The sequence below is a fragment of the Scomber japonicus genome, chromosome 8 (genome assembly GCF_027409825.1).
Source record: "Scomber japonicus isolate fScoJap1 chromosome 8, fScoJap1.pri, whole genome shotgun sequence".
Lineage (NCBI taxonomy): Eukaryota > Metazoa > Chordata > Actinopteri > Scombriformes > Scombridae > Scomber > Scomber japonicus.
In genome coordinates, this window is record NC_070585.1 from 7,725,721 (window position 1) to 7,743,214 (window position 17,494).

At 40.7% G+C, this 17,494-nt stretch overlaps 1 protein-coding gene across 1 annotated transcript; it reads left to right on the forward strand.

The window, feature by feature from the left end:
• Nucleotides 1-159: 159 nt before the first annotated feature.
• snx25 (sorting nexin 25) lies at nucleotides 160-16,299 on the forward strand. Its single transcript, XM_053323203.1, has 22 exons — nucleotides 160-308; nucleotides 570-1,372; nucleotides 2,213-2,297; nucleotides 5,049-5,265; nucleotides 5,844-6,016; nucleotides 7,759-7,945; nucleotides 8,445-8,515; nucleotides 9,176-9,366; nucleotides 9,568-9,699; nucleotides 9,907-10,056; nucleotides 10,242-10,367; nucleotides 10,494-10,658; nucleotides 11,485-11,616; nucleotides 12,380-12,520; nucleotides 12,881-12,994; nucleotides 13,537-13,614; nucleotides 14,384-14,467; nucleotides 14,846-14,963; nucleotides 15,161-15,227; nucleotides 15,491-15,672; nucleotides 15,775-15,875; nucleotides 15,966-16,299. Exons 2-22 carry the CDS (start codon nucleotides 1,019-1,021, stop codon nucleotides 16,029-16,031), a joined length of 2,934 nt encoding a protein of 977 aa, XP_053179178.1. The 5' UTR covers nucleotides 160-308; nucleotides 570-1,018; the 3' UTR covers nucleotides 16,032-16,299.
• Nucleotides 16,300-17,494: the final 1,195 nt, after the last annotated feature.

The following is a 17,494-nucleotide window of genomic DNA, read 5'->3' on the forward strand; positions in this document are numbered from 1 at the left end:
CCATTGCATCCACGGACACATTTAGGAAAACCTCCGCACCGCCCACTCGGATTATGTCAATACATAAAACAAGCGCACCGCCCGAGGTTAACACCGGCGCTGATTGGTTGACAGCCGCTTCACGTTCAGAGAGATTGTCAGTCAGTTGCTTGTTTTTTATCTGTCGAGGATTCAGGGACCTGTCATATTTTTTCCTTCGCCGCCTTTACACTAGTTTTAACCTACTACTGCATAACCTCCTAATGCTAATTTTACAAGGAGGACGGCGAGAATGTAGTATTGTTGACGTTACACCTTTTTAACGATAGGTAAGTAAGCGAGCATTAGCTTAGTTATTGAACTGGTTACTTCACTAGCAGGAAAGCTAGTTAGCTAGCTGTCGTTAGGATATTGTTGTTACCTCAGTAGCCAAACCAAAACCGTGCAGCAGGTCGGCGTTATTTGCTTTGTAGTTTTTTGTGTTTTAAAGTAAACAACAGTAACTTGTGCTGTCTTCCCAGTTTTGCTTCCTGCTAAAACCTGGTTAGCAACAGTCACTAAGCTACCCTTCCAACCTATTTGTCTCCAAGGTGACGGCGGTTGTCGCTTCGCACATCCTTCAATTCATCCGTCCATCCCCGAGGTCTGTCTCCTCTGTCTTCTGTCTGCTTTCCGGGCGACTGTCAGCGACTGTCACCCCCCTCCCTCCCTCCCTCCCTTTCCCTTGTCGCCCACTCCGAGACAAGCCGGCTGCCCTGCTCTGCTGTGTGGACTACCATACTGTGGATGACTAAGCTGACGGGTCTACGTGCCTGTGGCCGCCGGGCGGGCCGATGCTAGGAGCCTGGAAGACGTAGCGGCGCGGGACCCGGTGAGGAGATGTCAGAGCGGGGATGCCTCTGCTCGGAGACAGTGTTGTAGTCGAGGGTATACACCAGTGTACACGGTATACCTACCTCTCTGACTCGGCGTACAAACATTCGGAGCAACTTTTCAGCCTAACTAGCGGTGACACATATATGGATGGTGGGGTCGCAGTATGCCCACCCCCTCAACACACACACCCCCGACACCACAGGCTGGAGGGAGTAGCAGCAGCGGAGGAGCGGAGGGACCCATGTATGCCACCTCTGCCTCCTCCACCTCTACGTTCCGGTTCGTCCCGGCTTTTTGCCTGGGCGTGGTGGCAGCAGTAGTGTTTCAGCTGGCCTGGGGAGGCCTGACTCTCACCTCTTTCTTCTTAAAGCTGTTCATCTATGTGTCATTCGCCCTACTGTGTTTCCTGGCCGGGAGCTTTGTTCTGCTAGTCAGGAAGAGTCCTCTCAAAGTCAGCTGCTTTGACAGAAACAGAAGGCATTCAGCTGCTCGGCTGGAGTTCTTCAACAAGCTCATGGTAAGGCACTGGAGGTGTTCAATTTCATTACTCACATGCTGTATACTGCACTTTTTATGCACACACTCAGCAGCACACTTCCTCAGTACTGCTGGATTTCACTGGTAAACAAGACACTGCTAAACTACCGTTTCTTAATGCTGCCTCTGTCATTTCTAACCTTTATTAAACCAAACTGGAGTGCATGTGACTTTACCAGTGACCCAAATCTCAAATAATGTCGAACAGGCGGACATCTGTGTATGATTATTTTAGCACCCTTAACTATCCTCCTTCGCTCCTCAGGACTATTTCATCCTTTTTTTTTTGTTTCACTCAATTATTTTCCTCCCCATCTTCCCTCCCTCGCTCATCCTCTCTGCGTGCCCTCAGATCCTCGCTGTTTTGTTCCATAATAGATGAGGTAAAGTCATGCTGCTGGATTTAGACACACTTTAAAACACACACACACACACATAAACACAGGGGTACGTGGGTTGATATATTCTTCAAGGAAAGCGATTGTGTCCTTGCAACCGGTCGGTGTCTTGCCGTCAGCAGTGTTTGTCGGCCTCTGTGTGCTGATGACTTATTGATGCTGACAGTGAAGGAATATTCGTCACAAGCATTTGTCTGGTCGATGCTGTAGGATTGATGACAAATTTGGGCTGTCGTTTTTTTTTCTGTCAGGATTATTTAGGTTTATTAGACACACAACACTCATTTTTTTCTAGTGGAGCCTTCCTTCCTTTCCTGTCTGTTGCTCAACATTTCCTGCTTCTTTTTTTTTCATGCTGTCATCCTCATTGCTGTGATTGACGTGCAGACAAGTGATCTGACGCTCCTGTTGTTGTTTTTCAGGCTCGTTTCATGGTGCCAGCTCAGGAGTCAAGCCAGAGCAGGAGGGTGGTGGTGTCACACAATGTGGACAAAACCATGAAGGAAGGTAACGCATCACCTTTCTGCTTTGAGATCTTCCTAGGTGTTCATACGTTTTTGTAACATGCATATGAATCTATTTCTGCGGATTCCTAAAGTGGATCACATTACCAAACAGAGCCAAATGTGACTATATTTTTAAAAAAAACAACATTTGCAAATTGATGTCTTTGATATAATCTTAAAGACAAAAAGATGCATGATCACATTGATCAGTAGAAGCGTGCAGAAGGGTTTAGGTTTTAATTAGACAGCTGTGTTGGATCCACTCCCTACATGCTGTCTAATACTCATGATATTGCGGGGTGCTTTTGCAATAAATAAATCTTCATAAATATTCATGATGATATGATAACTACACATATGAGGCAATATGAGGCAATAACAGATATGTTAATTAAAATTATGCAACACAATCTGTGACAGTGGTGATGCAAAACCGCTGAATAAGTGTCCTAAAATCACAATCTACTGCTCGCTGTAAAGTTCCCAAAGAAAATGAGAGAATGAGATTAAAAAATCAGTTCACACATCCTTCAAAAATCAGCCCTCATTTCACCCTGAGTGAGTGTTGTGTCTTTAAACTTCTGTTTATGTGAAAACTGCTGACTGATGGAGCTCTGTCTCTCAATCAGTCATCATGACCGGGCACTGATCCCTCCCACTCACAGCAGATTACAACAGTAGAACGTCCCGGTCATGAAACACACACACACACACACCCACACACAGTTAGTCGAACAATATGTCGAGCTGCCAAGTAACAGATGGCCCCAGGATTTACAGCGAGGGTGTATATTTGCACATGCTCTCTCAAGTGTTTTAAAAAAGGGTTTTTTAGTCATAGTTTGATACAAGTTCATGATTTCATTATTAGCTGTTTTTTTATTTGATTTTATTAAGAATCTCACTCAAGTTTAGGGCATTAACTTTCCAGATTATCTGTCATGATAAGATTATTGTGGTTGTTGATGATACCACTTTCCTAGTTTGCCAACTACTTTCATATTAAGATTTTTATTGGTTTAGAAAATCAAATCAAGAATGAATAATCACAAATTATCTGCTAATATAAAAATTGGATTTAGTCTACTATCAGAGAATTATCCTCGGAATGTCTGGATGTTTCCCACTTAGTAGGTCCCCAACAGATGTAGCGGGAAAACTGGATAAAACCCTGAACTTTATTTTTCAAAGTTGAATAGATAGATAGAATAATGTTTCAACAATAAAACAATGCATAATAATACATGATAACAGATGAAACAATCCAATGACACAAAGCAGTCAGCATGGACATACACATAAAGGCTCTCCAACCATCTCAAACCACACCCACTACTGTACTAATAAAATGAATCAGACCAAATTACATTATGTCAAAATAGTGAGTTTACTGGTATACAATCAAAAACAAGACCAAGTGGATTTAGAGTAAGTCTTGAGGGCTTTGAGAGTAGTCATCTATCAGAGTGAGTCCAGTCTGACTCTGCGCTTTTAAACTTAGAAGCACGTCTCCGGGTTTCTTTAAAGATTCTCAGCACAATAAATAAAAAGGTTGTTGAGAGCGTCTGAGCGAGTATGACGATGCGGACGGAATGAAAAGCTGTTTTTAAGTAGAAATGCACTTTAATAAACAAAGAGCAACCAATGAAATGATTGTGTGGTAAAGGTTAAAAAAGGGGGTTAAAAAGGTTGATGGAAGCCCAGCCGGAGATGGCTGTCGATGTATTTTACGAGAGAAAACGAGGTTCATCTGGCAGATGGTACATTGGCGTCATACTATACATAACGACAATGTATATTACCACTGTAAACCAGCTCAGATCAGATCATCATAACTCCCTAGACCGCTTTAACACTCATGTCACTTGTGATGCCGCTGACCGCACCCCTTCTTTAATCATCCTTGTAAACATGTTAAGATCCCTCATAGTTGAAAGGCCAAAGATATTTTCTTAATTTAGCAGATCAAAAAAGACGAGATTGATTTGATTCACAGCTTTCATGGAATTTCCCTTTTTAGTTATGATTCAAAGCGACGGGCGGTACTCGTCCCTTCAAAGCTAATCTGAATTAGAATCTGTAGCCTATGAAGTTAATGAAAGTTCACAGTTCAATTTCCTCTTTGATACACAGCTGTGCATGAAACTGAAATGTCTTCTTTTGCTGTGCTTTTGCATCTTGTGCAGTATAAATGTTAAAGGCGTAAGGTGTTGCTAAGTTTAGTAGCCATGATGGGAAACATTAATATTTTGCCCACAGATTTAACAACACTCTGGAGACCAAACTTGAAGCTGGATATTTCTTGAAAGCCGGAGCTACACTGTTTGAACAAGCAGTAAAAGCTGAAGAAACTTGGATTTCATTTCCTTATAAATGGAAACTTAGTCATTAGCAGTGTTGCGTCATAGCAACAGGGTCCTACACTTGACTCTTTGTGTGGAGTTTCCATGTGAATTGTATAAATGAATGTGTGGGTTTCCTACAGGTGCACCAGTGTTCTCGTTATGTTCACAATAAAACCAGCCTGGTCAGCTCTACTAGTTTATAAATCTCTGCAGCTATTTGGTAACAGGGAGATAGAATTCACCATCGTCTTTAAAGAAGGGATAAAATAAGCCAAATGTTTCTTAGAAATGATTTATGTTGTAATGTGAAGAAGTATTCATAACTCTTATTTACCACAGCTGTCTGTCTGTAGAGGTATTCCAATATAAGAAAGCAACTTGAAAGCACTCTCTTTTCCTCTGTCCAGTGTTCGACTACGCCTACAGAGACTACATCTTGTCTTGGTACATCCCGTTGAGTCGAGATGAGGGCCAGTTGTACTCCATGCTGTCAGAAGACTGGTGGCAAATGATTGGCCAATTGAGATCCCGGCTCGCCGACATCGATCTAGTCAACGTGGTGTGTTACGACAGCATCCGGATCCTACACACACATTTCACTGACCTCAAGGCTGCGTCTGCAAGGTACGCAAACACATATAATGTAGTTGTAAACAGTTAAAGCTGCATTATCACCCCCTCCCCCTCCCAAAAAAAATAATTTAAGGGGAAGCTGGTGCTGTAATGTCGGTCCTCATAAAACCTCTTAGCACTTCCTTTGCACAGAGCTCTGACTCACTGTTGTTTAAAAGGTCTCCAGCCAGCATCTGCCAGGCACACTTACACACACACACACGCACACACACATAGAAAAGAGCAGACAGTGTGATAATTTACGCATTATCTGGTTTCATTATCTTGGCAAGTCAGGCAAGACTTCTGATTTTATCACACTATAGAAATGTCTGGCCTCCCTCGTCTCCAGTGGGCTCGGAGCAATCAGTGTAGCAGCAGAGTGTCTCTTTCAGGCGAGGTTACGGAAGCTTAAAAGGGTGAAGATGTGACGCAACTCAAGCATGAACCACAGTGGCGCTTTTTATCCGTCTTATCTGTGTCTTCTATAATATCATCTGGCATCTTTATCTTCTTCCCCAGAACAGGGTTTCAAATTTGGTTCGGTTCGTTTCTCACATGTAACCCGTGTCTTTTCGGTGCGTCAACAGACCAGACGAGGGATCTCGGCCGTTTCCTCTCCACCCCTGTTTGGTCAGTCCGGACTCGGAGCTGGCCTTCCTCCGCTGTGTAGCCAGAATACTGCTGCTATGTCTGCTGCCACAAAAGGATGCCAAGTCACATACACTACGCTGCTGCCTCACAGAAGTCATCACTACTAAAGGTACTCATTGTGTATATGTGTGTGTGTTTACATCTACTACATATGACACTATACTTGACTTATGTTTGGAACAGTTGATGATATCTTAACTACTACAGTCATCAGATAAATAAAAGACCAAGATACATGCAATCAACTATCAATCTTAGGAATTGTTTCCAGAGACATAAGTGGGGAAATAACAGATTGATCATTTACTGATATGATATCAGGAAGAGCGCAGTTGTAATTAATGGCATTAGTGGCAGCCGCATTCAATTTCAGCGCTCTAGTTACAAAGCTGTGGTATTATTAGGGTGTGGTTTTGCAGACACTCATGGGATGGAGCCACTGTTAATGTTATTAGATACACCTGCAGTGACAAGTGAAAATGGTGAAAATAGTGAAAAGGTCTGTCAAAATTAAACATTGATGATGGATGTAAAAGTTGAGGTAAATGAAATCATAATGCATTTGTGATTAAGGTAAACCTCTCTGTTTTGCTATTTGTATTTGTATTTTTTTCCACATTTAGGGAATGAGAAAGAATATGTACAATATAAATTTCTTTTTTTAATCTGTCATATGGTTCGAGGGTTAGGGGGTTATGGGTTTATGTGGTCATTGTTCAGGTGTATGTGTGTCACCTGTACTTTTGTTTTGTATCAGTTCAATCAATCAGCCTTTTTTCACAGTGGACATGTTTCTTGTCAGAGCAGGAGGAGCACAGCTAGAATTAATAAAGCTCACATCCCAATAAACCATGCTAGAGAGCAAGCATGCCTCATACTGGGACCCTGGAAGCCACATGTGTGTGTTAATTTACCAGCAGCTTTTGACACCAGTAGGACTCTGGAGGCCCGGATAGCTGTAGTTATAATAAATGCCAAAGAATGAAATGCCTCAACACTGAAAATGTGCTCTATTTTTATTAATCAAACACAGGTATAAATAGATCATATTTCAGTAATATCTCACAACTGGCTGTGGTTTATTCATTAGGATTATTGTTCTCTACACTGAAACACTAGTACACTAGGCCTGTCACGATAATGACACAATGATAAAATGATCTTCAAATGACGATAGTATCATTTATTCCATTATTTCTGAGACAATATATCGTCCAACAAATGTCATGACAGGTCGGCAGTACACTACAACACTAAGTAGCAGCTTCTCACTACTGATTCCAGTCAGCTGCTCCAATTGTTCTGCAGTAAACAGTAATAGAACATCTAGGTTGTGTTCTTGCATTGGACTGAATGGGACTAAAATGTATCATCCTATCATGTTAAGATCTAAGCAGCGACTGTATTATCTATTATTACAGTGACAGTTGAGTTCTTTATCTTATTCCTCTGCTCTCTCTTTGTGTGTGTGGGGGGGTCTATAACTGTCTGAATATGTTCAATTGCTAAAAATAACAACCCATGGATGACAAGATATCAGTGTGACTCCAGCCTTCATTTTCAGCTCAGAGGCATACAGTGCAGATCTATTTAGCTGTTTTCTATCTATTCCAGTTGAGCTTCAAGTGTAATGTTGTGGATGGAAATGCAGAGAGACTGCTTATATCTGTCTGTACATATTGACTCACATGTGATGTGTGTTTATGTGTATTTTGCGCACATTTTCTGCGCGTCTGTGTATCTTTTGTTTACTTTGGAATGTAACAGCAGTACGTTCAAGCGGTTGATGTTTACATATACCTTCATATCGTTGTGTTTGTATTTGTTTTTGTGTGTGTGTGTGTGCTCCAGTGTTGAAGCCTTTGGTGGAGGTGCTCAGCGATCCAGACTCCATAAACAGGATGCTGTTGTCTCAGCTGGAGCAGAGGGAGCAGCAGGCTGAGCAGCAGAAGAAAGCATACACCTACGCTGCCTCCTATGAAGACTTCATCAAACTGATATCAACCTCTGCTGATGTCAATTTCCTCAAACAACTCAGGCATGACACACACTTTACAGCACACACACACACACACACACACACACACACACACACACACACACACACACACACACACACATACTGCACTGCACTGCTTTATTAACCCTAACCCTTACATACACATCCTTAAACGAACCACAATCTATATATAAACAAACATGTTAACCAGACAGTGTTAACTACTATTTGCTGCTCTGGGGTTACCATGGGAACAGACAGTGTCTCTGCGGCAGTATACTAGATCTAAATGCGGCATGGACATGATACTGCTATATTGTCTTGTTAGTCTGACGAACGTAAGCTCAGTTCAGACTTGTTATTGATGTATTTTTATCAACCCTGTTACTATAGTTACCACCTTATTTACATAATGTACTGTATGTTGCATGTGGTACAGAATTCTCTCATTTTTTCCCATTGTGACTTTTCATTTCACTTGTATTCATCCCAAGATGACCATTTTTTTATTCTATTGATTGATTTTCTGTCTCTGTAGGTATCAGATAGTGGTAGAGATTATTCATGCCACCACCATCAGCAGCCTGCCTCAGCTCAAGAAGCAGAAAGGTAAAGTAACACTATATAAAAATGCTTTCTTGTTTGCTGGTGACGTTTTTGACAGCCCATACAGCCCTATTGTTAACCTGGTAATGTTGAGTACCCTATAGTTTTATGTCTGAGATGTGTAGTATGGATCCCCAGCATTTAGATACCATCAGATGCTAACTTGCATATGTTGGGCAATTAGGATAGATAGCCTTATTAGCATTAATTGGTATGATCACCCACAGGGGAAATCATTGAGCAATGATTGGACAATATTGGGGTGGTCTTCAGGGGTTATTTAGGATGCTGAATCCATTTCTGACATTTTCGAAAACCAGGAGTAGTAACATTGTCCATTTCTGGTTTTGAATTGTCAGAAATGGATTCAGTGTCCTCAACCCCAGAAACTACTCCAATATTGTCCAAATTGGCCAAGCAGTTGCCTAAATATTGTCCATATAGGTGATCATGCTAATTAATGCTGATTATGCTAACTAGGTTAATTTCCCAACATATACAAGTTAGGACTCATTTTAGATTTATAACCTGAATTATTAAGTTTTTAGAACATATAAATTACAAGAATGTTCATTCAGTTATATGTTGTGAACTTACCACAGCTAGTTGTGCTGCTACTATGTGACCAAATCTGGCTCACACTTTGTTTTCTCTCTCTCTTAGAGCGAAAAGGTAAAGAGTCAGCAGCAATGAAGGCCGACCTGCTGAGGGCCAGAGATATGAAACGATACATCAATCAGCTGACCGTTGCTAAGAAACAGTGCGAGAAACGGATCCGCCTACTCGGTGGACCGAACTATGAGAATAACGAGGAAGGAGGCGGTGATGACAGCGATGATCCCCAAAGTCAGAAGGTAACGCTGGTGTGAATTGTGGTTGAAAATATGTGTGTCAACATGCTAAATGACTGAAAACCACAGTAGAACTTTATGTCTGATATTTAATGCTTTAACAGTCGACTCAACGAAACACTTCTCTGACATTTCTCTAAACCGTATGACTTATTTCTTGTCAGACATTAACACGGCTTTGGTCTTTTTTTCCCTCTTTGCCAGATCCTCCAGTTTGATGACATCATGTGTAATCCTGGCTACAGGGAGCATTTCAGAGTTTACATGGAAAGAGTTGATAAGAGAGCTCTGATAAGCTTCTGGGAACTGGTGGAGACCCTGAAAACTGCCAACAAGGTGACCGGCACACATTCCAGAGGGTTTATCCCACAGTGCTAATAGTGTATGGTATTATAGGAACAGTAGTATAGTAAGTAATGAGTGATGATGATGTTTTCCTACTTCTGTAGCAGTGTGGAGCAGGGTGTTGTTTTCACACAACATATAAGAGTGTTTTGTAGTGCTGCACACATGAAAAAGTGGTTTTATTTCTTTGTTTGACAGAATGAGGTGCCCCAAATCGTTGGGGAAATCTACCAGAAGTTCTTTGTAGAGGGCAGGGAGATTCCAGTGGAGAAGTTCCTCCTCAAGGAGATCCAACAGAGTCTGGTGGGGAACAGAGGAACACAAGTCTTTGTCAGACTACAGGAACAGGTAACTACTGCTTTTTGCTTCTAACTAACTGACTGTGGCTGGAGTAGAGAATATGTGGGAACAGAGGTGCTAAATAGAAACAAAGGACTTTCCTTATTAAAGGTCACCAGAGGTGTAAGTAATAACTGTATGCTTATGGTCTACAGTGTCAATATGTTCTACAATGACTGTTGTACAATTTCTAGGTGGCTGAGACGATGAGAGAGCGTTACTACCCCTCCTTCCTTGTTTCGGATCTCTACGATAGGCTGATCAAACGAGACGAGCAGAACAGCCAATCACAGTGTAGCACCGAGGAAAAGGAGGAAGGGGTCAGACACTAACTTCTGAATGTTCCAATGTTTGAATATGTCACTTTTATTCACCTGTTTTTGCATGTTTGAACACATCTGCATCGCGTATCTTTCTAAATGCGTATTTCATATCCCTGTGTGTAGTGTCAGGGTCTAGATGCAGGAGAGGAGGTGGGTGACGAGGGCAGTAAAGGAATCAATGAGCAGGTCAGCTACGCCGCCACTAAACTCCGACTACTCTACGACAAACTGGAGTACAAGCGACAGGCCCTGGGCTCCATTCAGAACGCACCCAAACCGGACAAAAAGGTAATACATACAAGCAAGTTTGATGAAACGGAGCAGGTGCCATAAAACACAAACACATGATCCAAATGAGTTAAAGGTGCAGTGTGTAGAATTTAGTGGCATCTAGCAGAAAGGACTTGGCAGAAATGGAATATAATATAAATATGTTTTAATTAGTGTATAATCATTTGAAGATAAGAGTCATTGTGTTTTTGTTACATCACAATGAAACCTTTATATCTACATAGGGAGCGGGTCCTCTTCCATGGAGCCTTCCATGTTGCACCGCCATGTTTCTACAGTAGCCCACAATGGACAAACCAAACACTGGCTCTAGAGTTTGTCTAGAATTGTAGTTTTCTAGTTTCGAGGCTTGCTAGGTTCTAGCTATTTGTGGGTTTCAGGACCACCATATTCATTTGGTTGCAATCTGCAACTTCACCACTAGATTTTTTTAAATGCTACACATTGCACCTGTAACATATACATCCAGATTCTTGAGCACGGTGCCCTGAATTTGACCTATTTAGTGGTTGAAGTGCAATGTGACAAAATCCTCTAATAAACACCTGATTTGTTAAAAACCCTCTGTAGGGCTGCTGTTCTACATTTATTTATCTTTTTTTTCCACAAATATATGTATTGAAGTTTTTTGCTTTAATACAAAAACAATAAAACACACACCCATAATACAACAATAATAATGATTTATCTTTTTTTAATAGCTAACATGAAAGAAAACCCGCCACACATCTGTTATTCATCTTAATGTCATTTCTTCATGTAATTGTGGTTAACTTGTTTAACTCTAAATCTTGTGTGTGTGTGTGTGTGTGTGTGTTTGTAGATAGTGAGCAAACTAAAGGAGGAGATAGGAGCCATGGAGAGAGAACACAGCGAACTCCAGCAACATATAACCAGGACTGACTGGTGGTGTGAAAACCTGGGGCAATGGAGGGCTACTATCACTACTGCTGAGGTGATGATTTTTAAATGTAATTCAATTAAAAAAACATGAAAACAGTAGACGGCTCATTCTACAAATGCTGAGAACTTAAAGGCCTTTTCGAGTGATCTGATGACCCTTCTTTCCACTTGGCATCAGCGTGCTTGCAGCTGAGTCGGACTGTAATCAGATAGAGCCGAAAAGACACGAAATTAGATTTAAGTTAACCTGTTTAACAGAAGTGTGCAGGGATGCGTTTGACCTCATTAACAGCAAAGCGTGATGTGCCTCCAGTCCACACGTAACTGAGACAAAATATATATTTTCTCTTATGTGCATCAAATGAGATTGTGCAAGCAAATCAGATGTGAGTCATGCAGCCCAGATTAAAAAAAAAACCTCAATATGTGAAGCATTTCTCCTGAAGATGTTTAATGAGCACACTGCATACTGGTTGGTTAATATTTTTTTTGCTGAGGTAATTAACTCCCCCACTGTCATATGCCCCTCTCGCTGCAGTAACTAAATGTTGAGATGATTTCATGGCGACAAGAAAAGTGCATTCGAGCTCAATTAAGTGCAGCAACACATGCAAAACCCTAAATAGACAGATCATGTAACCAGAAAGTCTCATGACATCACTCAAGTCGGTGCGAGCTACAGACAGATAAACGTTACGTTAGCGCCACGTAACTTTAACCTTGTTACAGCCTGATGCAGCAGGCAAGGCTGTTGGTAAATCTGGTGTATGAAGCTATTGTGTGTGTGTGTGTGTGTGTGTGTGTGTGTGTTTCAGGCTACAGAAGAAGGCGGCGAGACTTTAGCTTCTTACAGTGTGTGTGTGAGCCTGGTAGAAGGAGAGGAGACGGCCAACAGTCGCTGGAACGTCCAGAGGAAACTCACCGAATTCCAGATGTTGCACCGCAAACTCACAGAGGTAACCTAACAGCAGAGCTGCATATGTACGGATATGTTTTCTTATCTTAGCTGTCGTCGTGCTGTTCTACTGTTTCAACCCCGCAGTGTGTGTCACTGCAGCATCAGGGAAGAAACTCTTTATACAGCACACAGAAGAAAGATGAAATGTCACAGTCTATTGATTTGATGCTGAATGATGAAGCATTTCCAGACTCTCTTTGTGATTAAATGAATTCACTGTATCACTGTAAAGTGGTTTTAGATTCAATCTGATGGCAGAAGTAATTAAATATATATTCTGTATTTGTTAATGTTCTATACTGTATTATCTAGAATGTAATGTGTATTTCTACATTTCAATCTCTGTCTCTTGTCTCAGTGTTTTCCATCGTTGAAGAAACTGCAGTTACCATCGCTCAGCAAACTTCCCTTCAAATCCATCGACCAGAAGTTTTTAGACAAGAGCAAAACACAGCTCAATGCCTTTCTACAGGTAAACACACTGTAAAACTACACTACGCCCAATTACTATTACTACTAACTTGACAAGAGCAAAACTCAAATTGTAACATAAAGCTACACAAATTGAAAATAATTAGAGTAGTGATTACCAAGCAGGCCTGCGTCCTCTGCAGGCGTTAGGAAATACAGGAAAAGAAAAGGGAAGTTGTGATTTATGAAAAATGATTTCACATTTTGAGTTTTCTGATTGGGTGTGTGAAAACTAGTGTTCACAGTTAGGTTAAAGTAATTGAGCCCTGTGTGATGTTCTTTAAATAAACGTTAAGTTAAGTTAATATTGAATTCGATTGGATACTTAAGTTAACCCAGCTCAATGCTCACACTGCTTCCTCCTGGTTTATAATCTCAGTTAAACAACATTGATGATGACTTCAACTCTGTGTGTGTGTGTGTGTGTGTGTGTGTGTGTGTGTGTGTGTGTGTGTGTGTGTGTGTGTGTGTGTGTGTGTGTGTGTGTGTGTGTGTGTGTGTGTGTGTGTGTGTGTGTGTGTGTGTGTGTGTGTGTGTGTGTAGCGTCTACTGACAGATGAGCGATTGTGCCAGTCAGAGGCTCTCTACGCGTTCCTCAGCCCGTCGCCAGAGCACCTCAAAGTAACTCATTTCTCATACCTACATTTCAAATATGAATATATAATTGTCATAATGTCATACAAACATGTAGAATTCAGAATAAAACTTCTTCCTTCCTCCTCAGAGCTTCTACATATTAATATTTATATATACATTAAAATGAACACGCCTTGTTTTGAGAGTTGAGGCTTTGAAATTCCTTCCAGCAGACTTCATGATTAAGCGTACACACGTTAAAGCAGCAGCTAAGGGAAATAGTAAAACATGTACACAGTCAGTTTCCCATTCATTATTAATTGAATGGCTCTAAACTCAAAAACATGACGACGCATTAAAACTTGAGTGTTTTTCCCCTGGCAAACTCTCCTGATAAATACCCTTCCTACTGCTTACACCAACACTCACTGCAACTTACAAACCAGTGAATTTCATTACCCAGTGGAAACAAATCACACCAGATACCAACAATGAAATTATAGATAAAACTGACATCAGATAATTAGTTTATCATATTTTGATATTTCCGTGCAGCTTCAATGACAGAACACAGCAATTACACTGACAGAGTTTGGTCCCCACCACTCTTATAATTGAATGATATACACAGCAGCAGATATACATTAATAATACTTTACAGTGTGGGTATGTTGATGGATTTACAGCAATGATACAATGTTTGAGATCTTCCTGAAGGTTATATTTGTCCAGATGAGGTTGTCCACTCACTTATTAGAGTGCTGTTATGTCTCAGTATGTTGTATAGTGATGATATCTTGTTCAATGTTTGAAGGTGATGTCCATTCAGAAGAAGTCGTCCTTCTCTCTGGCTTCATTCCTGGAGAGGCTACCTGGAGACTTCTTCTCCCACACTGAGGTACGAACACAAGCATGGCCAATAAAGCAACAGTAAATATAGGCCTGTCACTATAACTACTTTAGCTGGACGATATATTGTCTCAGAAATAATGGCCATAAATGATATTATAGTCATTTTATACCACTGATGTAATGATAATACAATAGCATAATAATGCAATAGCTTCTTAGCTGCTAATGTGAAGTGTGGCAATACTGAGGTCAAAAACATGATCACGGTTATCACACGATAAGTCAGTATATAGACATGATGATGTTGATAGTTAGTGTTATTGTACGATACATCAATAAGGTAATTAAGGTAAATATACTGACAGCTTAACTGTCTTGCAGCCTAATTTGAATAATGTGCACTGTGTGTAATTGCTGTTCGTAGGAGGAAGCTGACGATGACAGCGACCTGTCAGATTACGGTGATGAGGCTGACGGGAGGAGAGACGCCCTGGCCGAACCCTGCTTCATGCTCATAGGAGAGATCTTTGAACTCAGAGGAAGTGAGTAGAGTGCTCTTGTCTTTTCAATCACATCAAAAGCATCTTTCAAGAAACAGTTAGAGATCTATATTAAGGAACTAGAGGTCTGTCTTTGAGACAAACCTGTAGTTTCTAGTTCTCCTAGGTGCAGTCATGAATTCTAACTGCATGTGAATTACTTCATCTGATCAATTTCTTGTCTCTGTCTACCTGCTCAGTGTTTAAGTGGGTGAGGAAGACTCTAATTGCACTAGTTCAGGTGACATTTGGACGAACTATCAACAAGTAAGTACTAAGAAGCCAGTATTTTAATGAACTATGCTTTCAGAGACTGTCACTTTTTCAGAAGTGTGAATGAGTACCAGCAAACACGTAATCTCTTGTAATTCATTTGAATGTTACTCAAGTAGGATGAAAATAACATATTGTGGAATTGCCTTCCATTCATTAATGTTGCCTGTGCTAATAAGTGACTTCAGGTGTATTGTTAAAAGACAACAAAACACTTCATCATCTATGACGCTAACATCTTCTGTCCTCCATTCTAGACAGATCCGGGACACGGTAAACTGGATCTTCTGCGAGCAGATGTTGGTGTGTTACATCAGCGTGTTCAGGGACAACTTCTGGCCCAACGGGAAGCTGGCACCGCACGTCAAGGTCCGAACCGACACCGAACGCAGTGAAACTAAAGAACGAGCTCAACAGAAACTACTTGACAATATTCCAGGTAGCACACAAGCCGTACCTCCTAACAGCTGTCTAATCCACACTGTGTAATATGGATCGTCTGACCTCTTTGTTTTGTTTCAACATGGTCTTTTTATGTCAGATGCACTAGCAAATCTAGTTGGCCAGCAGAACGCTCGCTATGGAATCATCAAGATCTTCAACGCCCTGCAGGAGGCTAGTGCCAACAAACATCTTCTCTATGTAAGAACAACACATCAAACCAGATCTCATAGAATTGATAATATAATATGTTACTACATCTGTAAACATAATCATTTTGTCTTTCATTAGGTGTTGATGGAGATGTTACTCAAGGAACTGTGTCCCGAACTCAGCACGGAGGTGGACAACATCTGAAAACCGCATCCATTCAACACACACAGAGGCAGAGTCTCCGGGGTGGAATCGAGCGAGACTCTTGCCAGGTTTCATCATTTTTCGGCCTTTCTGTAGCTGACCAATCATAAACTGCCAAGCTAGACAGGGAGAGAAGGCCTTTTGGTGTAAAACCTCAGACAGAAAGCAGCCGCGTTCGGTCAGAGCTCGAGACGCGCCCATCTGTCGGTAGAACTTTGCTGTGAAATGATGAAAAACCGGGTTTGACACCAGACTGGAAGTGGGGGGTTGGGGGTCGAGGGGTGGGGGGGCGGCTGCTGCAGTTTGACTTTTGTTGCGGTGCAGATCTAAACTTTGCCTGTCTGAACGAGGGAGAAACCACCAGAATCTTCCCGTTCAGACAGCTGTCTTAAGTAGAGACATCACATTTGTACAACATTCCCACATTCCCACATGAACAAATGGTATTTTTGACATCATGTGACCCACTTTCTTTCTTTTTTTTTTTCATTAGCACTGAAACGTCAGATCTGTACCACAACCATTTCGAAATTCGATCTTTGGTGTAAATCATGACGGTCTATAGATTACAAGGCAGAGTAACCAGTTTTGTCAAAATAAACCACTTGATTGTTTGGTCATCATGTTCTAGCTGATAATCTATAGACCTCGATTAAATGCAGCAAAAGACAGTTAAAGTTCAGATTCTATGTTGCCTGTTACTCCAAAGGCAACCTATGTATGTGTGTGTATGTATGTATGTGTGTGTGTGTGTGTGTGTGTGTGTATATATGTGAGTGTGACTGCCCACGAACCTCTGAACATTCCTCCTACACACAACCTGAGCAACAACACTTGTTCTGTTCTGTGATTCTTGTTACGGCTTATAATTGTGCAATATAATGTCATGTAAAAGTCATTGTGATGATTTTATTTATGATAATTATTGATAGATTTTATTTTTACCAAAAATTGTTTAGAAAGCGTTTATATAAGCAATAAATTGCAAAAAAAAGAGAAGAAGTTGATGCATTTTTTTCTGATTTCTTGAACAAGATCTAGAATTACATATGCTGATCTGGAGTTCTGATGCAGAAAACAGTGAACCACATTAAATCCAGTCAAATATTACTTGAGATATGTTTAAATGCGTTGATTACATCTCAGTTTAATATGAAGATATTTGAAAAGATACTTCAATTTAATGTGATTTAAAGTTAGTTGATTGTTTTTTTTAATGAGTTTTTTTTTTTTAATATTAAATTAAAGGAAATGAATATAACCAAGCTTCACATAAGAGTTGTGCACAGATACAAAGAAACTGTCCTAAATGAATTAAGTTTATTGAATATGAAATTGAGTAAAGCCAGCAGTGTTGGAGACAATACTACCATTAGCTATTAACTTATTTTCTGAAATATTGTTCAACTGAAAATCACATTTTATGGATAAAAGAGAGCATTCATGAATTCATTCTATAAGTG

What these genes read in the sequence shown, in the direction of transcription:
- snx25 (XM_053323203.1), top strand. Translation starts at nt 1,019, where the DNA reads ATGCCCACCCCCTCAACACACACACCCCCGACACCACAGGCTGGAGGG. An exon ending in ATGATCCCCAAAGTCAGAAG is followed by an intron (nt 9,367 to 9,567) that starts GTAACGCTGGTG and finishes CCTCTTTGCCAG; the next exon opens with ATCCTCCAGTTTGATGACAT. An exon ending in ACTTCTTCTCCCACACTGAG is followed by an intron (nt 14,468 to 14,845) that starts GTACGAACACAA and finishes TGCTGTTCGTAG; the next exon opens with GAGGAAGCTGACGATGACAG.